We start from the raw sequence: 23,622 nt of genomic DNA, 5'->3' as shown, positions 1-23,622 counted from the left end.
CAGGGAAGCGGCCAAGACGCCCAGATGTAGTTTCGTCAAGGGGATTAGGTGGCCGGGGAGAGCCGGAGGTGTGTGTGGGTCCATTGGCATCCCCCACCCCGTTTCTTCTCCTCGAGAGGCGGAGAAGCGTCCCTGGCTGCCCCGCAGGCAGCGAAGGGCAGCCAGCCTGCCTGCACTTTCCAGGAGCGCGAGAGCTCAAGGCATTTCCAGGGGGACCAACAGCCTGAAGAAAGCAGATGACATATCAATAAAAGCTACTTCTCCTCCCACAGAAAAGTCAAGATAATGCTCCTTTCCCCTTTTGGCTTGCAGGGAAATCCCGGCCTTTACTAGTCAACCCCCGCGAAGGGCAGCATCCTTTGCGCCGAAGGGCCAATTTCGGCGCTCCACAAGGAGCTTCACTTTCGAGGACCCGCACACCCCGCACCCCAGGGGCGGTCCCATCGCTGTCACCGCCCGTCCCCTACTCCTGCCCCCTTTTAAGAGAGCTTCCACTTTTCCTGCCTTTTCATCTAGGGCAGCAGCTGAGGGCACCCACCAGCGGGAGACTCCCCCATTTCCCAGCCTATCGCCCCCCTCCCGTTACGACATCCTAAAGAGTCGAGGAGCATTTATGCTCGGAGCCAGTATCACTGCGGCGGTTTCATCTCTACTTCGCCGTTGCTGAATTAGGGCTGAAGTGGATGCAGCTGCCTGGAGTACGGCTGGCGGACCCCCGAGGGATGTGGGGTGGCTCTTCCCATGGGATGCCCTGGGAAGCCGCTGCGGGAGGAGAAAGCTCCAAAGCAGCAGCGAGAGCAGGCTCCCGAAACTTCGCTCTAACATGTGCCACTTGCCCCCCTCCTCCTCCCCTCCCCGCTTACTTGTTTATTTTCTAAAGGAAAGGAATCCCAACCCCCGCCGTCTTCTTTTTAGGAAAACTTTGGCCGCCTTCCCCTAGTGTTGCCTTGGGCATGAGTACACACAGCCTCGGCCTCGCGTGGGTGTGGGGTTGCACACGTTGTTGCATGAGGGAGTGCTTTCCCGCCTCATCCATAAATGAACGTGGCCCTCCAAAAAAAGAAAAAAGGAAAGGAAGCCGAACGCAGAGCCGGGCAGCAGCCGCGCGCGTGGGCTGCCGCCAGGCGAGGAAAGAAACCCCACGGCCCCGCAAACGTAAACACGGCGGAGCATCGGAGCAGGGCGCCCCGTCCAGTGCTTGGGGAGCGGAGGCAGCTGCTGCCCGCTGCTGCCCGCTGCTGCCGGCGGGGGGCGGCGGGGGAGGCGCCGGGTGCGCCCCGTCGGGCCCCGCGCGAAGTTTTGCAAGTGCAACTTCGGGGGGCGGTGCGGGGGGGCCCGGGGGGGCGGCGGGGGCGGATCCCCGCTGCGCCGGCGGCCTGAAAGAGAGCCAATCGCGCGGCCCCGGCCGCTGCCAATCATCGCCATCCGTCCAATCCCTCCGGCGCGGTGTCCGAGCCGTATTCCCCAGCGCGCCGCCGGAGTGTGGTGAGGGCTCTGCCAATCGCGGGCGGGCAGAGCGGGGCCAGGGATGCGCGGGGCTCGGAGCGCAGACAAAAGAAGTTAAAGAGCCGCTTAATATATACATGTTTTTGAAGGCGGGTAAAGGGAAAAAAATAACAACAGCGAGCGTAGATGGGCTTGGCTGTGTCGTTATGGAGCCCCCTTTGAGCAAGAGGAACCCGACACTGAGATTAGCGGATTTGGCAGCGGCTCAGCCCCATCCTCACCAGAACATGACAGGCTTCCCGGGGCTGGGGAACCACCACGTCCACCCCCACCACGCGGCCCACCTCCACCCCGGGGACGCGGGCGGCGACCCCGGCGGCGCCCTCACGCCGCTCGGACCCGAGCACATGGCGCAGCCCGCCGCCCTCAAGCTCACGCCCGAGGCGCTCACCGCCGCCGCCTTCGCCGCGCCCGCCGCCACCACCACCGCCGCCGCCGCCGCCACCGCCGCCGCTGCCACCACCGCTGCCGCCTACGCGCCGCCCGCCGCCGCCCTCCCGGGATACCCGTCGGGGGGGGCGGCGGGCCGGGACTTCCTCCTGCGGCGGGAGCTGCCCGCCACCGCCGCCGCCGTGCATGGGGCGCTGGGCGAGCAGCACCCGCCCGCCAGCTCCCCCCACCTTCCGCACCCGCCACCTCACGGCGTCTTCATCTCGGCCGCCGGCACCTACGGCGCAACCGACGGGGCGCACGCCGCCTTCCCGCCGCCGCCTCCCGGCGAGCAGGGCGCGCCCGCCGGCCGCCACCCGCCGCTCAACGGGCAGATGCGCCTGGGGCTGGCGGCCGCCGCCGGGGAGCTCTACGGGCGCGCCGAGGCGCACTACGGGGCCGCCGCCGCCTCCTCCTCCTCGGCTTTGCAAGGCTACGGCTCCGTCAACCTCAACCTGGCGGCGGCCGGCCACGGGCACCCGCACCACCCCCATCCCCACCACCACCATCATCACCACCATCACCACCATGCCCACGTCGGGGCCGCGGCGGCGGCGGCGGCTGGGGCCTTCCTCCGGTACATGCGACAGCCCATCAAGCAAGAGCTGATCTGTAAGTGGATCGACCGGGAGCCGCCTCCTCCACCTCCGCCGCCGCCATCGGGCGGTAGGAAGCCTTGCTCCAAAACTTTCAGCACGATGCAGGAGCTGGTGAGCCATGTCACCGTGGAGCACGTCGGTGGGCCCGAGCAGAGCAGCCACGTGTGCTACTGGGAGGAGTGTCCCCGCGAAGGCAAGCCCTTCAAAGCGAAATACAAACTCATCAACCACATCCGAGTGCACACGGGAGAGAAACCCTTCCCTTGCCCCTTCCCCGGCTGCGGGAAGGTCTTCGCTCGCTCCGAAAACCTCAAGATCCACAAACGAACTCATACAGGTGGGTTGTTCCCCATCCCCCCTCCCCCGCAAGGGTTTCCTTCTTTTTTTTTTTTCTTTTTTTCCTTTTCCTCCTCTTTTCCTCCTCTCCTACGCACCGCCGGACATGTGACTTTTTCATGAATAAGTAATTCGGCAGCACACGGGCCACGCACACACAGCTACGTACACGCACCCGGCCCCTCTGCCCTGCACACACGTGTCCCGTCCCCCCCCTCCAACCCCCCCTCATCTTGGGCAGCTCCCTCCCCACCCCCACCCCCTCCGCTACCCACCTCCCCACATCCCGGCACCACCGGATAAATACACCGATTAATAAATAACGCAGAGCCGGGGGAAGATGAGCAGCAGCCCCTGCGGAAGAGCGAGGAGAGGATGAGCGCCCGCCCGTCCCTACTCCCACCGCCCTTGTCCGGGGCGCCCTGGGGGCTCACCCCGCGTCTGGGAAGCGCTGCGCTTTGCCACTTCCCCCCCGCCACGCCGAAGGACGGCGGTTCTGCTTTTCCTGCCGCTTCTGTCGGCGGGGACGGAGCCGGGCGGGTGACGCTTGGCCCGACGGAGATGGGGCCGCGGGGGCTCTTGGGGGCGCAGTTCCCCTGCGCTGCGGGCGGCGGTGGCGGTGCTCGGGTCTGCCGGTACTACCGGACTATCGGGCTGCCCCTGTGACCGGCGCTCCTGGGGCTACCCGCGTTCCGAGACTGTCCCTACTACCGGGACCAACGATACTGCCGGGTGTACCCCCCTGCCTGGGCTACCGATATTGCGGAACTACCGGGGATGCTGAGGGCACTGCCGGGGCTGCCCGTACTGACGCCGGTCCCGAGGCTGCTGGTGCCGCCTGGGCTGCTCCCGCCTGCGGCAGTACCGCGTAGTCGGAGAGCAGGGAGCGAGGCAGGGGAAGGCTCCCACCGGAGGACGCTTCCCTCTCTTTGTGGATCTGAGAAGGAAACTTCAAAGTCGCCCCGACTGCTCGGCGGGGTACGGGAGGAGGGAGCGGCACCGGGAAATGCCCCGAGGGACAGGCGGGGACCCCTGGAAGGGCTTGGGGTGTGTTTGAGCCCTTGAATATTTCCTTTTACTTTTTTTTTGTTGTTGTTTTTGTTTATTTTTGTTTTTTTTTTTTTTTTTTTTTTTTTTTTTTTTTTGGTGGTGGTGGTGGTGGTTTGGGTTTTCTCCCCACTTTCTCCTCATTCCTCGCCACTCCTGAAATACGCATTTCCATCTGGGTGTAAAACTCTGCCGAAAACGAACGAAGCCGGGATTTATAGTGGCAGACAAATATTATTCCTTGGCGGATACTTAAGGAAGTGGAGTTGCCGTAATTGCTTTCTTGATTTATTGTGTGCTGCTCGGGAAGAGAAAAGCGGCGACCGTACAACGTGTTGTTCCGATGTAAAACCAAATGGCCCATGGCTGAAAGGATTATAGATTTTTATCTCCAGAATATGTCAGGCATGAGCCCATATGTAGCAGCGGAGCCCTGAGGGTGCCCAGTGCTCTACACCCTGAGCCGGGGATGGTGGGGGGGGGAATTTCTCCAGGGGGGAGGGGGGCGGAAGGTCTGACACTTTTTGTTGTTGTTGTGTTAATGATACCGCCGAATGAGTTGGCTGGAGGCCCGTGGTTTTGTCATCTACAGCCTTCTCCACCTGCCTTGGCTTGAAAAACAAAACTTCACCGCGGACTTCTCTGGGCTCCTCAACTCCTTACCCATCTCAGCTGCAAGGTGCAGGCGGGAGGGAGGTGGGAAGGAGTCCGGGAGAGGCTTATGAGGAGGCAGAGAGATTCAGCGGGAAAAAGAGCCCCACCAAAACCCAAATACGGATCAGGCACAGTTTGCAGCTCTAAGATGAGGTCGAGCATTGCCCCGAGGCAATTCGTAGGACGTGGCTTCTTGCAAGGGATATTTGGAGAAGTTTTCAGCTTGGGGCTACCCATAGTCCCCGGGAGGGTGTCCGTGCGTGAGCCCACAGGGAAAGGCTGTATCCACGCAGAAGGGGTCGTTGCAACAAAGCAGCCCTCGGGGGTCGGGGTGGGGGGCAATAGCCCACCTCGAATGACAGGTCGGCCCATGGGAGGACAAAGGGGATAGGAGTCTTTCCCTACTCATTCCCCCACCACGCACTTGAGTGAACAAGGGATCCCAAACTTTCTGCTCCTTCCTATCGGATTAATTACTGTAATTTTGCCGCCTCAGATTTATTTTAGTCATGTGTAGCCTGGGAGGAGGGGAGATTTGCAAACTATTCGTCTATTATGGGCATTTGGCATGCGGGTGTGTGTGTGTGTGTGTGTGTGGAATAATAATACCGTAATTGTATCATTAGGCGATTTTGCGTGTTTCTGGTAATCCTGCAAGAAGAAGAGTATTTCAATAACTCAGGAGGCATTTGTTGTTTGGGGTTTTCCTCCTTTTTCTTTTTTTTTTTTTTTTTTCTTTTTCCTCAAAAGCATCACCCCGGGGGCTGCATACCACTCTCTGCAGCTACTGCTCCATTTTGGGGACAAATCACTGTTCGTTCCCACACCGGGTGCATTCTAGCGGGAATAGGGACCCCATCCCTCCCGCAATTTTGCGGTCCTCTCGCCAAAGACGATGTTCAGGACGGTCAGGCTTCCTTCCAACGATTCCCAGACCCTCCAAAAAAAGTGACCCCAAGCCCCATCTGTGCCCCTCCCCGCCCCCGGCACTGCTACTGCCGGGAGGAGTTAGGGGACGACGCCCGGCATCTCGCCCCCTTCCGTGGGTTGAAACCACCTACAAATGGTTAAACTCTGACGTGGTGCCCTCGTCAGCATAACGAGGACACACCGGGACCTTCCCCGCTCCTGGATTTATGGGGAATTTTATCTTCGCGATCTGGAGTCTGGCGAGGGTGTCCGCGCGTGAACCCAAGTGGAAAGACACTTCCCTAAAATCCCGACAGAGTGGACGAGGTTTGGTCCAGCTGGTCGGAGCATTTCTCAGGGGGCTGCGCTTCGGACTCTGTGGGCTCTGCAGGTCACGGCCAGCAACAGAATGTGTGAACCTTCATTCTTGGGGTAACACAGATAGAAACTGCGCAAAACCTCCAGTAGATTCGCTTTGTTTTCCCGGAAGAAATAATAGTAATTAATGAACAAACGAAGTCACCGGAAACTTGTCTCGGGGGCATGCAGAGGTTTTCATGCACTTAAACCCCACGAGGCACAATTTTAATTTTAATTTTTTTCTCCCCACACTTTTTTTTTTTTAAAGATAAACTTGCACTTTCTTGTGCTACCACTTTGGTGGTGGGGAGCCGATTTTAATTGAACAAATTGATGCATAAATAGGCTATGGAGGTGTATGTTTCTATAGTAACAGCCAAGAAATTGCTTCTAAAAATAAAAATAATTTTCTAATTTCCATTATTATTTTGTTAAATAATAAACGCGATACAATCTTCCAAACAGGAGGAGCAGTAAAAATTGCTTGGCAATAAGGAGAAAATGTCCACCGAGAGAGCTGCTGGGTTGTTATTTCTGAGCCCTCAGAGCAAAACAGATCTGAAAATATGCATCAGCCATGTCTTAACCGACTCAAGGGTCGCAATAGTCATGACGAAGATTATCAGTGCAGGTCTGCCTGTGCTGGACTCACGTGTAGCATGATAGAGGAAGAAAAACTTGCTGTAAGAAGCTTCAGTACAGGGATCTGGCACTTTTTTCTTTTTCCTCTGGTGTCTCAGTAATAGGCATTTGCCCAGCTCTATTCGGGAACTATGGGGAAGGGTCGGTCCGGGAACTATGGGGAAGGACACGGCTATACGTACCAGAACATATGTATTCCAGGGTATGCTACATGAGACGAGAGTGCGTGAGAAAGGTACGCCAGGTTAACCGCGCCGGGCTGATTTTCACAACCCCTTTAACTGTTAAGTAATGCGTAAAAACTCTTAAAGTAGATCATCCGCACACATTCAGACCCAAACTTGCCCAGGGTAACCAGCTACGGTAACAGCAGTCTGCTACCCTCGTCTCCGGTGTCTGAGTTGGTCCCCGCAGCTTGCAGGTTCCCAGTCCGGGCTGCGGGGTGCTCCCTCTTTGTATCGGGATGCTTAAACAGGTGTTACTTTTATTTCCCCCAAACTAATTATTCCCCCAGCGCAGTGCCCACTGGGAAAGGATTACGCAGGAGATGTGCCAGGCGAGCCGGGCTGCCGGCAAACGCCAGCCCTCGCAGGCAGAGGCATTGAGAGGTTTTGTTTGGGCTCGGTCATTAGAGCGGTAATGAAGGTTTCTCGTGTGCGAGGGGAGCGCCGCAGAGGGCAAACAAGGCCGAGGGGGCCCTGCCGCCGCCAGCCCGGGACTCCGGGCCTGAGGGCTGCCAGCGACGTGTGACAGGCAGCAAAACATGGGGAAAAAGGCGGAAACCTCGGGCATGTCACGACTGTCGTGAAGGGGGAGGAAAAAAGGGAAAGGGGAGGAAAAGGAGGGAAGGGGAAGCTTCACCCTTGCCGCTCACCCCCGGAGGCCGCGCTGCGGAGGGGCTGCGATGCGGCGGGCGGGCTGCGGGCAGGGCCGGTAACGGTGCCGTTGCTGTGTCTCCGCAGGGGAGAAGCCCTTCAAGTGCGAGTTCGACGGCTGCGAGAGGAAGTTCGCCAACAGCAGCGACCGCAAGAAGCATTCCCACGTCCACACCTCGGACAAGCCCTACTACTGCAAGATCCGCGGCTGCGACAAGTCCTACACCCACCCCAGCTCCCTGCGGAAGCACATGAAGATCCACTGCAAGTCCCCGCCGCCCTCCCCGCCGCCAGGCTCCCAGGGCTACGCGGCGGCGGGGCCCCCCGACGGCCCGCTGCCCCCCGAGGCCGACCCGGCCGCCGAGCCGCCCCGCGGCCGCGCCGCCGCCCTCTCCCCGCCGGTCACCAACCTCAGCGAGTGGTACGTCTGCCAGGCCGGGGGGGCTCCCCGCCGGCCCCGCACCCCCTCCAGCCGCGACGCCTCCCCGGCATCCGAGGAGGACGAGCCCCACAGGACCTCGGGAGGCAGAACTGCTCCCTAGGGCCGTGCCGAGCCATGCCAAGCTGCCGGTGGCCCCGGCCCCACTGCACTGGCCCGGGCCACAGCGGCAGCCACCTGGCACGGGGGGCTGCCGTGGAAGTGCCATCAGGTTTGACTCGCGCTATTTATTCCATGTACGAAACCCTATGGTGTTTGTACAGTAACTAATTTAATTAAAGAGACTCGGACCTTTTTTTTTTGGTAAGAAAAAGCATTAATAACGCCAGGCTGGGCCGTCCCAGTCACCCGAGCCGCACAATTTTGCAGGGGGACGGTGCCAAGGGAGATGCTCGTCTTCCACTCTGCCCATGCCCATTTCTTTAACAAGAGTTAGCTGGAGAAGGCTCAGCCGCTCTCTGGAGTGGCTCTTAAGTACCTTAGCTGCCACCCCAGCGCCTCCTCTTTAGCCTGGATAAAGCCCCAGGTCAGCAGCAGCCTCCTGACTGTAAAGCAGCACCTGCTGAAGCTCCGGCCAGTCAAGGACAGATTGCGCATCCCTTAAAATAAAATAAAATAAAAGCATTTCCCCACCCCTCTCGCAGTTCAGCTCCTCTGTAATTGATGGTTTCTCTCCCGAGTCGAGGGGTCCCACCTGCACCCGTCATTTTCTCCCCAGCCTTTCTTTCAACCTTAGCCGTAACATTGTGCAAACGATTTACGAAAGGAAAGACAAAAGATGCAGGACTCCTTTTTCACTTCTCCACGGTTTGTAGATGTATGGCTCCTAAAATGTAGCCAGAGAATAAAAGAAACACGCTGCTATTTGACAACTGTGATACTGTGATACATTTTTGATTTTTTTCCCCTAAAAAACTCACATGAAAACTCTGCGAATTTTCCTTTCCTTGGGGTTGGTGTTATTATTACTCTGATTATTATTTTTTTTAAAGTTCATCTCTCAGACCAAGACTTTGCCTCATGCTCCCTCCAGCCCCTCGGGGGGTTGCGAGGGGGAGCAGCCCCCTGGGCCTGACGAGTCCCGGAGTAGGGGGCAGGCATAGAGGGATTATCTTTTTATTATTATATTTATGTACACTATTTCATCTCTCCAACCGAGCTGATGCCTGCGTGCTTTTCACTCATCCCCCTGAAGTGGCCCGGCAGAGTCACCTGGGAGGTGGGGACCAGAGCTGCTGGGAAGGAAGCGAGGGGTGGGGACGCAGGCTAGTGTCGGGGTGCCAACCTCCCCAAACCCCCCAACAGCCCAGCCCTGCAGCCGAGGGGCTGCGAGGCGCGGGGGACACCCCAGCCTAGCGCCCCTGCGTCAGGAGCAGGGCGCAAATGAAGTAAAGAGCACTAATTCCCCCTCAGAGACCCTGAGAGAAGAAGCGGCAGCCGCCCTCCCCTCCCCCAGGGCTTGTGGAAATGTGGTTTTTGTGCCGTGAATGGTGGATGTCGTCTTGTCATTGTTAATAACGTGGATGTGAACGCGATTATTTTGTACAGTCGAATTAATTTATTTTCTGACATCACCCTTTTGTTTTTCTTTTTTTTTTTTTTTTTTTTGACTCCCCTGAAACAGTACAGAGCACACCAAAGAATTCTCTTATTAATTTTGGTGATAGATTGTTGTTTATGATGATGTGGTTTGTACAAAAAAAAAAGAAAAAACAAAACAAAAAAAAAAAACCATTATATTTTTCAGCTTACTTGAATGAACGATGTAATGTGAAACAGACTCTTCCTGCATGTCCTCCGTGCGGTGTGTTGGTGCTGATAATATATATATATATGTATAGTTCATAGAGATATTATATTATTAGTACAGTGCATGGTGCTGTCACTCTGGAAGCCTTTAAACGTTGTCTTCATATTGTTGTTTTGGATCTAAAGAAGCAGGCGTTACTTTGAAAACAAACAGAAAACTTGAATAGAAAATAATTTTTTAAAGTTCATTCGATTTGCTTTTTATTCGTTTTCCAAAGCCCATTTGAAAAAATAGAAAAAAATAAAGTAAGGTATGGACTTTAAAAAAAAATATTTATGTAATGTAATCTTATTAGAGATATATTGGTGCTGATTTATAAACGAACTTTTTAATTTATGCATTTTTTTCAACAACAGATTGCACTATACATTACGACATGGCAGGGTTTATAAACTATGGCTCGGGGGGATATATCACTATTTTTATGTATTTGCTACACGTAGGGTCACACACTTGCCCAACAGTTTTATGACACATGATACCTCCTAAATAATAATAAAAAAATGCTAATTTAAAACTTTTCATCTCTGTAAACCCCATTAAAAGAAAAAAAAAAAAGATCATGCAAATGAATAAAAATATTATTCCTATGTATTGCATGTGCCTTACTAACATACGAAGGGCAGAAACAGACCAAAACATCCCCTTTTCCCCCCGAGGCTCAGCAGGTAGATTCAGATACAGCCACAGCCTCACAGCTCGGCAGGAGCAGCACCGTGAGGTTTTGGGAAAGGCTGAGATACTCCGCTTTGCCCAGCGAAACGTGTGAGTAAATAGGGTTCTCCTTCGGATTTACGTTTGGGTTTGCAGCCAGGCAGAGGAGGGACTCCGGGCCGAGCCGCCCCTGCCTCCCCCGAGGCTGCGGGCCTTACTCCTGGGTGTTTGCCCGTGAGCAGGGCTAAGGGCAGGGGCGGGCAGAGGGTCGGGGGGAGCCTGGTCATGATGGAGCAGTTGGGTGCTCTGCTGCTGGCATCCCGTGCACAGGGGGAAGAGAGGGAGGGACAGACTGACAGAGATAAGACACAGGCACAGGTCAGACATTTATACACATGACATTCTTCATCTCTCTCAAGGATAGCTAATCAGAGTATCAAATCAAATCAATTAAAATGTTTATTTCTGTCGGAGAAAAAAAAAAAAGAAAAAAGAAAGATCTTCCTGGCAGTATTCTCTTGAGGATATTCGTGAGTTAAACAGCACTACTCTTCGGTGGTAGCCATAGGAGCGAAACCGTATGCCAGAAGATGATTCTGAAACACAAAGTGAAGTCAGACAAGAAATAACGCCAGGAAATCACTGGAATGAAGGAGAAGAAAAACCCCGAATTTTTCAGGAGCTGAGTAAGGACAGGTCTCTCGTTTCGAGAGAGGAAAACTGAGTAAAACCCGTGAAAAAATCCGGACGAAATCGTGTGTCAGCATCCTCCAGGATTATTTCCCCTTTTAATTTTCTTTTTAAACAAAATTAATTAAATAAAACTAACCCAGAGTGACTGCGCCCCCCGCCCTGTAATTTACCAGTGCTCAAAAATGACTGGTCAAAATGTCAAGAACAGTTTCACCAAAAGGTTAGAGTGTTTTTTAAGTCAGTTTTGTTAAATGTGGTAAAGGTGAAACAGGTTGCAAAGAGTTGTTTCAAGCGGAATGACAATAACCAACATACGAAGCAGAAAAACACTCAGAAATGAGGGCTCCAATCAATGGGAAAACTTATAGCTCCCTAATGAAGTTTCTTGTGAAAGGGAGGGCGACACAAAGCCACCGAGACATGAATCATTCATGGGAAATATAAAAGATAAAAGATATCTGACAATGAGCAGAACCTTGTATAGAGTGTCTAAAACAAGTTTCCCCTTCTTATTTTCTGCTTCCCCCCGCTCCAACCTCCCTCTCCTAGTGTTCCCTGCCCGCCCTATAGAGTTAACATTGACCAGTGCACGTCCTGCCCCACTTCAAAGTAATTTAGCCCAGAACGGAAGGCTTGGCGCTTGGACAATCTTCATGGTGTGTTAGGATTTCTATGGCAATTGGCAAGCAAGACGTTCCCATCTGAATATGGCTCAAAGAAAGCCACTTATTGACACCGAGTTGGCCATCATCAAAGACTTCATCTTTTCGTAGGCGAAACGTGGTCCTAGCAAACAGTGTTTAAATCATCTACCTTTGTAGTCGCGGCTGGGAGACATCTCGCCACACACTATTGCTGGCTCTCGGCCCTTTAAGGGTGAGAGCGGCGGTAGCGAAGTTTGAAGGGACTAAGAAATTTCGGGAGTGTGGGAAATGGCATTGCGGGGAGGGGGGCTGTGGATATGGATAAGCGGGGGAGTTCTCGACGGAGAGTCGTGGGGCTGCGCCCCCCAACGCACACGCCACGGGCAGGGTGTCGGACGCAGGGCAGCCGGGATAGGCAGCTGCTTTGTTTTGCAAAGGATGGGTGATGGGGAGAACCAAGGACTTTCAGGGGTTTTCTCCGCGTGTTTCGTGCTTCTAGGGATGTCGCCAGGGAGTTGTGAAGTGCTGGAAAGGATGGACTGTCACACACTTCCCCCCATGCCCCTTCCCCCTCCATCACCCCGGAAAAATATTTTCAGGCAGAGCAGACGAGGATGGATCAGGGAGTGTGCTGGAGTACACACTCGCACTCACACACGGACACACACGCTCCCCGCTGCCTCGGACACCCAAACGCCGGCGGGGCGCTGCCACCGCTCCCCCCCGCATCCCGCGCACCGTCAGCACACACAACCACGCTCCCGCATTCACACACACACCACGCAAGTGCCTAATCAGGCAGGGAGAAGTTCAAAGGCAGGTTCTTTGAAATTCAAACTACTGCTTTTATGGTACATCAACATGGAGCGTTAGGATTGCTATGGCAATGAGCACAGCAAAAGCAAGCTGCATTTAAAATAGTCCACCTCGATTCGAGACACTCTATTAAGATACAGTTGCATTGACCTTTAGTTTCATGCCGTGTTAGCGCAGTCAATTTTCACTTCATCAGAACGTCTCATATTTTTTGGCCTCTCTCCCAACGACCCTTCCCCTCCCCTTTTTTAAAGGACCCCCCCCTCCCCAACTTCAGCAGATAAACAAATAAGTGAGGAAGAAGCTTCATCTCCAGCTCTTCTCCTCTTCTGCCTCCCTCTTTTTTTTCCCACCTAAGTACTTTTATTTGCAGAGCGATTGTTCTTTGTTTATTTAATACAAGTACTGTGTGAATGGTGAAAAATAAACACGATGAAAAATAACCAAACAGATGATTCCGCCAAGTGAAAAAGCCCGGACTTAATAAAAGTGCGAAGCAGTCACCGTTGAATGAGAAATCCTTTGAAGTGGAACTTATTATAGGAAGAATACTTTTTGGTTTCCCTAACGACGCTGCTGAATTGAAAGGGCTCGCCTTTGTCAACGATTTGTTCTCCTTTGCCGGGATGCCCGCAGAAATTACTTACATGGGCTGCCTTAACATGCAGCCTGCAAATCAGTAACTTCGCAGCTCAGACTCGCAGACGCCGCTCTTCTAAGGACAAAAAGAAGTCAGGAGGAAAACACCCCAACCTTTCACTCAGCCTCTTATTTTGGGGGGCGGAGGGGGGCAGAGGGAGAAGAGGGGGTTTGGGACGAGGGGGGGAGGCGAGTGTATCCGTGTAGCAACACCCCCCAGCCCCCGCCCTCCCCCCCCCGGCCCGCCCCTCCCGGCGGCAGGCACCCAGAGCGGGATCGTCCTCCGCTCCGTCCTGGCCCCGGCGGGAGCAGGGGGGCGGCGGAGCTCCTCCGGCAGCACCGTGTCTCTCCTTCCCCCACCGCCGCTCTCCCTTTTTTCTCCTCTGCCAAGTGATTTTCCCAGGCAGAGACATATTTAATAAGGGTCGTTTATTACGAAGGCGCTTTGAAGGGTCGCCCCTGAAGCCCTGTGTCCATTAAAAACATGGAGGTGACATTTAAACCTCATTTTAAAGGAGCTCTGGGGTAGTTCAATGAAAGGCAACTCGTTTGTCTTATGAGCTTGGAAACAACCTCCCTTCTTCTCCTTTTGACCACATGGCATAACTCAAAAACAATAGTTCAAAAGTAAAATGGCATCGTGGTGTTCAGCCTCAGACAGGCACCCATCTAGCAGGAGAGAAAAGGGATAGTCCATAACACAATGTGCTTTTTGTGTCCGACTCTGTCACAAGGATTTCGTTGTTTGCTTTAGAGGCTGCGCCTGTTATACTTTCTTGAAAGTGCTTGTGTTAAACAAGAGTTATAAGTCATCCAAAACAACAAACATTTTGATTTTCTTTGCCTAAAGGGTTTTCCCTGGCCATGGGCACCGTGAAAAAATAATGTACTTGCTGAGAAAGGAGCACCAGTAGTAGCATTACAAGCACAGTGCATTAAATATTGAATGACACGAGGAAATAAAAAGAACTTGTTGAGGGGCACTCAGCCTTAAAGTCTTTCTTCAACTTTGTCTTCAGTGCCTGTTGGACTATTTAAGATGGTGTTAATTAAGGGCTGCATCTGATTCCACTAGCCCCCAGCTTTGTCTCTTTGCAGCGCTCCCGTCAATAGCCCCTCTCAACCGCGGGCTTTCCCCACACGTTGGTTTAGTGGTGCATGTGTCACTTCTTATTTCGAGGCTGAAGAGAAACCCGGATCGTGCATTAAGGGCAAACGGGGAGATAGTAATCAAGCGGTATTGTAGGGCGGGGGGGGGGGGGGTGGGGGGGGGTTGGCGCGGCGGGGCAGGGGCAGGAGGAGGAGGAGGAGGGTGTGCGGCCAAGGCTGGAGCAGGGCAGCAGGGAGCGGAGCGGGGGCACGGCGCCGGGGTGAAAGCCTGTTTGCACATTGCCAACAGCCTGTTTGGCAAACAAGAGGCTGGCGAGCTTAATTTGTTTCAAATTAATCGTTTTCCACAAAAAAAAAAAAAAAAGAAAGAAAGAAAGAAAACACGCATCAAACAGCCCTCCCCAAAATCCAGCAAGGGAACTGCCTCAGCTCCCGCGGCAGCCCCGTGCGGGAGCCCACGCGTGGCTGAGTGGGGAGCCGCGGCGTGTGCCTGTGCACATTTCCGTCTGTACCCCGGCCGCATGCCGGCAGCTGCTGGGGCTGCCCTTTGCGGGCCCCGTAAATGAGGCCGACCCTCAGAGTAAGGCAGCCCCCGGTGTGCAGCAGGCAGCGGGGTGGGCAAGGGCAGAGCCCCCGGCAGCCACGGGAGTGGGGAGAACACACAATCTTGGGGACATCCGGCGGGACGTCTCGCCCTGCGTTTACCTTCTCGTACTTAGGGACTCCTCTGTCTCCCCTCCGCGGGGAGCACCGAGGCACCCCGCATTTCGGGGAGAAGCCGTTCCCGGGCCCCATCCCTGTGCCCCTGCTCCGGCCGTCGTGGAGGCTCCTCGAACCCTGATGGGGCACCTCGTCCCTCCCTCCCTGAAAGCGTTGGAGGCCGAGAGGGGCTTTGCCCGTGGGGGGCATCGTCTTCGCGCTCAGCAAATACCAACAGCGGGGGCGCAAATTGGGGGGCGGCTCCGCTTTTCTCTACGACTCCTTTTCAACCTGCCAAAGGCACCGGGTGTTGAAAGCAAGGGGGCGCAGAGGGATCCTTTGCAGGTGTGGGGGGTGTGTGCCCCCGTTCCTCCCGGGGTCAGAGGGGACCCCCTGTCCCAAAGTGCACTCAGAGCTGAGGTCGGGTTAGGGGACCCCCTAATTGGATGGGGGCGGGGGAGGGGGAATGATTCACCTCAGTTCTGCCCCACCCGAGTGGTGAGGAGGGAAAAGCCAAGCGTGAATCTTGGGAAACCCAATAGCCAGATTCTGTTCGTCTTCTACTTTTTTTTTTTTCAATCTCTATGTTCCCCCTCTCCTCCTCCTCTTCCTTTCACCCGTCTAAAGCGCTCCAAATGGCCTTTCAAACAAGAAAACCCTTCAAGGAAAAATGGGCACACATCCCCTTCCAGGCACCTTGCCAAAATCTCCCAAGCACCCTACCTGGCATCCTAGCTTAAGTTTCTTCAAGAAGTGTGTGTGTGTCTGAGTATGCGGGGGGAGTGGGGGGGGTTCGGGCCCGATGGGGGGGTGGAATTACAGCCGTCCTGTAGTGGTAGACACAAGTTCAGAGCTCCACTTCTCCCCTATTTAATTAGGCTGGGGAGAGCCGCGGAGGCGCCTGGTTGAGGCGCAAGCGAGGCGGCCGGGCCGAGCGAGTGAGTACCCAACGCAGCCCCGACGGGACGGGCATGGGCACCCCGGGGAAGCCGCGCCAGGGGTCTCCGCGCTGAGGGGGGAGGAGGCGAGCAGCCGCCCCCCGGAGAGGGGATGCGAGAGGGGAGGGTGAGGGTGGGAACAGTGGGCCGGGGGTGTGCCAGGGGGTCTTGCTTCCCCGAACTTGCGGTGCGGGCCGCTAGGCGAGATTGGGGAGGCCAGTGCCGGTGCTGCAAAAGTCAGCCCGACCCAGCTGTGACTTCACCTATTAGCCCCGATGTCTTTCCGAGGAGATTGGCGGAGTTAAACATCCCACAATGGGCGCTCTGGGGCGTCTCCAGCCTGACCTCTACCCGGTTTTAATAGTTTCATAGGAACTTCATTAAATCAATTACTTAGTGAGCACATCATCATTTATTTGTAATTAGCACTGAAGAGCTTGATTTTTGCAGCAGCCCGCAGCCCGGTTCCCAGCGGGGTTGGCCATGTACTACAAGCACTTTTGTTTGCTGTGTGTGTTGACTCGTGGTATTATTCGGCCGCCACAATAAAAGTGTAATCTTCACGTCTTAATCTAGTGTTCAGGGGGGAAAGCAAAACAAACACGGCGCGGACGAGGCACCGGTTCCCCGTCTCCGTGTCTCCCCCTCCTCGGGCCGTCGGCCCCGCTGCTCGCAGCCGGGCGCGGTGCGGCGGCGGCTCCCGGGGCGTGCGGCGGGGAGGAGAGCGGAGAGACGGGAGGGTGGGACGAAGGCCGGGGCCGAAGAGGGGGGGAAAGGGAGGAAATGGGTCATCCGCAGCCAGGACAAAAGGGAACGGCTCGGTGCCTTGAAGGGCATGAAATAAGGGCTGCAGCTGCGAATCGGCTGCCCGCGGCCGGGCAGGGCGTGGGCGTGCGTGTTGGGGGGAACCCAGCGGGGCTCAGCGCTGGGGGGGCAGCAAGGAGACTTTCGCTTGGGGGGCTTCGGGGCAGGAAAGGGGGTGGGTAGGGGCCGGGAAAGACGCCTCGGACGTCGGGTGGACCTTGGGGGCGGGAGGAGAGGAGCATAAACTCGTAACCAGCCAGGCCTCCACTTCTCCCCGCAGCCAGCACTTGGTCATCGCGGCCACCCACGGGGAGGCGGCTTCACGCGTGGGCCGCCCATGGCTGCCCCCAGGCGACAGCCCCGGCACCTTTCCCCCACCGCAGAGGCTGCCGCGGCCGCATCGCTGTGCACCCCGGTTCGGGCCCTGTGCAGGGCCCGCCGGCGCGGTGAGAGGCAGGGATCCCGGGCTACTCTTCGGGCTGTACTGGCTCCCATAAAGACGCTGTCCAGGCGGGCTGGGGTTTGGAGAGTGGGGGTTGTTTTGGGGTGTCTGCCTGCCGCCCACTCACTTCCCTCACTCCCTCCCAGCGCGAAGGTGGGAGGGGAGGAGAGATGATGTCCAGTTAGAGGCTGAAGAATACCCGCAAGCTCCCGGGCTTATGCGCCCCACGCGCAGCCAGTCGCGGGTGGGCACCGAGGCAGGGACCCAAGGGAAAAAGAAAAAGGGGGCAAGTCGGGCTGTATGTACCCCTGCATGGGAACAGTACCGTGTTCGGCTCTGATGACACCCACACTCTTGGTCCTCAGGCGCTGCCCACATTTCGCCAGTTCACCTGCAGAGGGGCTCTCTCGTCCCGTTGTCGGCCCGGTCCTTCCCCATGGAAATCCGTCGAGGTGAACGGGACGAACAGCCCCGCCGGCACTTGCCTGGGTCGGCTCCTACCAGCTGAGGGGATGGGGCGATCTTTAATTTCCATCCTCGACGTTGTGAAAGCCCGGGTCCGAGGCAAGACAAGTGTAAGGGTGCAGATGTCACCCGCGACGGAGCCGCCCCTCACCGTGCAGTCGGGCATCTCGTCGGGCGTGGTGGGTCTCCATCGGCCCTGGCCCGGGCCGTAGGGGAGCGCGCCTCGGAGTCCCCCGGCTGCAAGGGCCGAGGCGGGGGGGCTGGTGGCGCTGGCAGGGCAGAGGCCGCCGTGCAGGGCTTCCGTGGCGGCTGCGAGGCCGCTCGGATACGGGTGATAAAACACGCCGGGCGGGGGGCTAACCCCCTCTCCCCCCACCCCCGCTAACACGGCTCGGGATTAGTGCAAGTGCCGGAGGTTCCCAAATTCAAGCAAATAGCAGGAAACCCCCCACTAGATATCATCTGGGAGTCGGAAAGGAGAGAGGCGCTTTACTTGCGCGGAGCAGCCGGGACGCGGCGTGATTTTAATTGCTACGTATTTTTAATATTAAATCGCTTAAACATCGAACATATCCAATCTCTTCTGTCCGAAAACGACCGTCCGAGAAGCCGAGCGGGGCGGGTTTGTCGTCGGGTTTGGGATAAATGGGAGTTTCCCCGCGATGGCAGTGGGGAGGCGGTAAGGGAGGCTGCGCGGACGCGGAGGTTGCGTGGCGGCCGAGAGCAGTCCCAGCGCGGCAAGCTCTCTTCTAGCCGGGCAGGAGACAGGGACAGAGCATAAACCCTAAACGCTAAAAAGAAAAAAGCGTTTCATGTGGGGGAGAAAACCTGTACCGTCCTCTCCCCCTCCTCCTCCCAAATCTACAAATCCCCGGAGCAACTTGTTCCACGGGGAGTGCTCACGCAGAGTCCTGGGAACTGGTACATGTTGTAGGGTGCTATTTTTAGGGCGTGGGGCTGGAAATGGTGGGGTAACCCTAGGCTTTGCAGAGCAAGAGAGGTGCAAGTGGGGAAGGTAGCGCTGGCTGCAACCGGAGGAGTCACCACGTCAACCGTGGGTGACGCGAGTTGCCCGTGCGTGGAGGGGGAAAGAAAAAAGAACCCCATGCCATCCATCCTCCCCGTCCAGCCCACAGCCTGAATTTGCCGGACAGCCGTCGCGGTGCGCGCTCCCGCCGTGCGCGCCTCCAAGGAGCGGAGGTGGCCTGCGGCAGAGACACCTGCTCGTGGCCAGGAGCGGGTCCTGCCCTTGCCCGTGGCCGTGAGTTTTATGGAACCGGGAGCAGGTTCCCAGCCCGGACATGTTTTATACTCTAAACCCCGTTTGGGTGGGTGGCGGCGCTGCCCCTGCACCGTCCCGAGGCCCCACGGGGGAGCGGTGTCACGGGTGGAGCCTCGGGGAGTCGCGGGCAGTGTCCGTGGGGGACGACTCAGCACTCCCCGGCCTCCGGCTCCGGTCCCTTCTGCCCCATGGCCCATCCTGCCTGTCTACGAGTGCTCCTGCTCGTGCTTGCCCAGCCCCACTTGTGCCTGCCTGTGCTTGTCCGTCCTGCCCCTGCCCACCCTCCCCGCCTGTCCTGCTTGGTCCTGCTTCTCCTGCCTTCCCTTGCCTGCCCAGCCCGCACTCCTGGACTAGCAACCCTCAGCCTCTGGCCCTGGTGCTGTTCATTGCTGGCAGGGAGCTCATGTACATTTGTTGGGGGCTGTACCCTCTCGCAGGGTACATCTCTTTCATCTGTACTAAGGAGGAGGAAAGCTGCTTCCTGTAGGAAATGGGTGAGGAGAGGAGGTTCAACAGGACAAATCAAGTCAGCTCTCCCCTATCCCAAACCTGGAGGCAGCTTCCCAGACATCCGCCATCACCAACCCGGATGGCAGATCGTGCTTGAAAGTTGGGGCCATGATACCAAATATTTTACAGCAGCTGTTTAATGTTCCCCTACCCAGTTATTAAACACAAATGGGAGTAAATTAAAATGGCAAAGTAAAGCGAAATAAAAACCTTTCTTTCATTCTACTAAGAGACAACATCTAATTAAGGAATATTTGAATTCCACAAAAACGCACTCTCCACAGTCACATAAGGCTTTGCTTTTAAAACTATAGCCAAATACAAACCAACCCAGCTCAGACCAAGCTTAGGCACAGCCTCAATTCCAAGGGCCAAGAGCCAGGGCAGGCCAAAAACAGGGGCCTGCTGCTTTGGTTGTATCCCAGCTCAGATACCCTCATTGTGGGGGGCCTCCTTTGACTTTTTTGTTCTCATTTCTTGCAAGACAGGGAAGTAGGACTGGCCCAGCACGGATTTTCTGATTCCAAGTTTGCTGGTGGCGAGCCAGGGCAGCACCAGGCTCTGGCTTCAACAGCCGTGCCCAAGTGCCCAAGTGTGTGTAACTGTTGGGGACAGCCCTTGGATTCTTTTTCCCTCTGTCCTCTAGCACAGAAAAAAACCCAAAACCCCTCCCTTGAAACTGTTCATCATGCAGTGCCTGAAAACCTTGAATTATTTTATGCCATCACCTGACCCAGGGCAATCTGCCCAGGATTTTATCAACATTTACTTCATCAGTACTTAGATTTCTATTGCATTTGCCATTTAGTGCATCCTGCCAGGGTCAGAGAAACATAACCCGCGAATGAGATTAACCTGCTCTGATCACTGGGACCATACCTGTGGGGTTTGATGCTTGCAGCTGGCACCTGGGATCTTTCCAGGGGTATAAGACTGCCAGGCAGTGCTTGGGAGAGGGAACTTTGAGCTGGGTGCATACAATCCTGCACCAGGCAGCTCTTAAATAGTAAGTAGAGAAACTGGGAAGATGTTAAGCCCAAATATAAAAATGAACTATGGGCATTTGAGCTCTTCCAGTGGGGTAGCGAAGCAGGGAGGTCAATAGTCCCAGTAGCCCAAGATGATAATGAGCTGGCAAGACAAGGATTTAGCATCATTTTATAGCCATATAAATGGAGCTACATTCAGTGTTTTGTAAGGTACCATAAAGCATAAGTCTATCTGCCTCTTGGCTGCTCCAGTTCTGCTTTGTCTCAAAAAGAGACCATGTCTGCAATTGCAACTAAACCTCTCTAGACACAGATAACACATGCAATTACACACACCTGGTTCTCAGCCTTCCCCTCCACACAGGCACCAATCTCACCCAAATACACTCAGATCATGTTCATTAGAAGAATAAAAACCACGGGGACTTTTCCAGGATATAGGGAAAAGAAAAACAACCTTGAAAGGAAGATCATGCTGCTGGCATCCACTTGCCTTCTCCCCTGAGCTCTCCAAGGACACTACCAGTCCCTTACCACTGCACAGAGCATGGGGCACAGAGTGACAGCTAGGTCCTGTTTAATGGCAGATGTGGCCTTATATTAACGGCTTGTTTTGTAGTGTTTTCTTTATTTTTATAACTTTGCCACATAAGAAGCAGAGTCCCAGCTTTCCTAGTGATTAAGGCATTGCTCTCTCCCTTTCTCAGTTGCCTATCTGTTGAAGAGCTAAGAATTTAAAAAACCCATTTATTGTATGTAAAGCAAATTAAAAATGTCAAGGTGGTGGATTTTATTTTAAAAAATTGTTTTGAGTGCCAGAAAATATGGGGTGAAATCACTGTCAAGTCCATCTTACCTGCTGCCCTACCAGAAGCATCACTTGCAGCTTCCATTCTCCCCAAAGCACCTGTGGGTCTGACAAGCCAGCAGGGACAGGGGTGGGGAGGAACATGGATCCCATCCTCTGACTGGGCAGCTGGGCAGCCCAGATATGGGACTGGAAAGGGTAATGCTGAAATGAATGTGCGGAAAGCCCAGGCTGGTCCCCAGGGGAGAGGGCCATGCACATTTTGTCTGCTGCCTCTGTCTGCTCCTTTGAGGAGGGCAGCCTCCACCTCCTGAGGGAAGGACCCCGCCGCTACCCGTGCTGGGGCAGTGCCCATGCTCTGACACAACAGGACATGTTCCAGCTCAGGATTCCCCATGGCAACAGTGGACTTCTGACTCACAGAGAGCAGCAGTACCATTTGCTGTGCTAGCACAGGCCCTGGTGCTCCCCAACAACAAAAGGGATGGATACATGAGTTGCTGGTGACATGGATGTGCAGGCTTGTCTGTGGCTGCCAGCTCTGGGAATGAGTGCAGTTCAGTGCTGGCAGAAGGTGCTTGATTGATGGCTGCGTATTATGGGGCTACAGTAGATGTGTCGTGCCAGCTTCTATGTACCCAGTCCAGAAACCCAGGGATTATATCAAAATGGCAGCTTACAACCATGCCTAAATAATAAAGGTGCTTTCTTACAAGTGCAGTGAACCCAGCCTTTTCCTAATGCCAGCACCACATTTGCTTTCCATATTTGCATCTGTGGCTTGTCTGAGCTCCACACGTTGGGGAATTTAAAAACTATCATTCGTATTTTCCCCTTGTTTCTGAATGAACCAAGCTCCTGCAGAAAAATAGCAGGGGGGAATATATTTCTGTTCAGGGATATAGCATTCTAGTCAAGGCATTTGGAGAGTAAAAGTGTAGATGTATAAAGCTGTGAAGATGTAATACATGGGGAAATGATTTCTAAAATACAGAGGTAAAACCAGGATTACACTTTTCCAGAAGCAGTTTGTAGACTATGTGGCAATAGGAATTGGCATGGCAAGTGTGAATCTTGGCTACACACATATAGATGCCATAGGGATCCCTCACCAGCCACTTCAGACAAATGATTAAGGCCACAAAATGACAGTGTGCACACATTAAGGTGTGCATACATGCTCACACACAAACACAGACATGTATGTGCACATGCATATCTTTACAAATAACACTGTGTGATTATTCTTTCATTTTCAGAAGATTTAGAAATTTTGAAGCACTGATAATTTACACTTACCTATGGGGTCTCAACCATTGGGGCGGCACCTGCTTTATTTCTTGTTGATGTTGATGTCAATAATTTATTTCAATGACCAGAGGGGACGTGCTATGCGTTAATGATTCCTTACGTGCTCTATACATACTCAGATTTTGACTCTTGAGACTGTGCACATTTAGTTTGCCAAGAGATGCTGCTGCCACTCCAGCAGGTATTATTAACTGAGGCAGCATTAAAGCAGCAAGAGGGACATTGGGAAAATAGCTCTGATAGCTGGGAAGGGCCAGGAATGGATCATAAACTAAACTTCACTAAAGCTGAAATACACTCAGGACATTATCTTTCGATGAAAGATTATTTAAGACTCAAGTCTTTGAGTACAAAGATCATAATGGAATCAATTACATTTCAGAGCCAAAATTGTGTTGCCAGGTTATAAACTCACATTTCTGTCATGGTCCAGTTGCTGCTGGCTAACCATCTCTTCAGCCACCAGCACTGCATTTTTAAAGGACAGTTTGGGAAATGCATGACTTTGGAGGAACCAGGGGTGCCAGGGAGTCAGTCTGGTTCAAGACTGACTCTTTCTTTTTGTAGCATGGGAGGGAGTGCTGGGCCCACGGCACCGTCAGCTCAGAAGAGGTGAGGGAAGCACAGACAGAATTACTAACCACTTCTCCCCCCATGACAAACTTGTTTCCCTTGTAAGAGGTGAGATACTTCTTCAAAGCACAAAGGAGAGGGGATAACTGGCAGGTGGGGCTCTGTTTGAGCATGAAGAGATTTTCTCCCCCTTCCCTGAGGTGTATTTTTTGTGGTTGTGGCTGCCTTTGAAAGGCAGTAATGAGGTAGGAAATCTTCACACTCCTTTTGGCATTGAAGGGTTTCAGAGCAGGATTGATGCTGGATGGCTGGAAAGAGAAAGTCCAGAACAGGAGAAGTACTTGGGGGTAGTGTAGTTTTTTTTAGTGGTGTACATGCAAATCATTTGATATGTGTGACTACATGGACAGCAAGCAGAGCAGGATCATTTACAAGTTTTCTTAAATGATGGTTCTTGTTGCTGATCATCATTATGCAAACTTGGTTATTCTTTCTTCTGAAAGCCTATCTGCTTTAGGGTCTCTCTGGGATGATGTAAAGTTTTAATTGACAATATGGATTTCTAACTCAGCTAATACTAACAGTGCCCTTAAGACAAATCAACACAGCACTGTCAGGAAGAAATAATTCCCTTAGTGG

At 54.3% G+C, this 23,622-nt stretch overlaps 1 protein-coding gene and 1 long non-coding RNA gene across 2 annotated transcripts in view; both read left to right on the top strand.

The window, feature by feature from the left end:
- Positions 1-1,542: 1,542 nt before the first annotated feature.
- On the top strand, positions 1,543-10,119 carry ZIC5 (Zic family member 5). Its single transcript, XM_032100123.1, is given in 4 exon segments — positions 1,543-1,915; positions 1,917-2,002; positions 2,005-2,871; positions 7,445-10,119. Coding segments are annotated over 4 exon segments (1,740 nt in total). The 5' UTR covers positions 1,543-1,583; the 3' UTR covers positions 7,900-10,119.
- A 5,582-nt stretch (positions 10,120-15,701) lies between these two features.
- Positions 15,702-23,622, top strand: part of LOC116439962 — a 79,726-nt gene continuing 71,805 nt past the window's right edge. The window contains exon 1 of the long non-coding RNA XR_004238351.1: positions 15,702-15,799. This is a non-coding gene — a long non-coding RNA (uncharacterized LOC116439962). The remainder of the gene's footprint in view (positions 15,800-23,622) is intronic.

Source organism: Corvus moneduloides, chromosome 2 (assembly GCF_009650955.1).
Source record: "Corvus moneduloides isolate bCorMon1 chromosome 2, bCorMon1.pri, whole genome shotgun sequence".
Taxonomy (NCBI): domain Eukaryota; kingdom Metazoa; phylum Chordata; class Aves; order Passeriformes; family Corvidae; genus Corvus; species Corvus moneduloides.
This window is presented reverse-complemented; position numbering and strand designations above follow the sequence as displayed.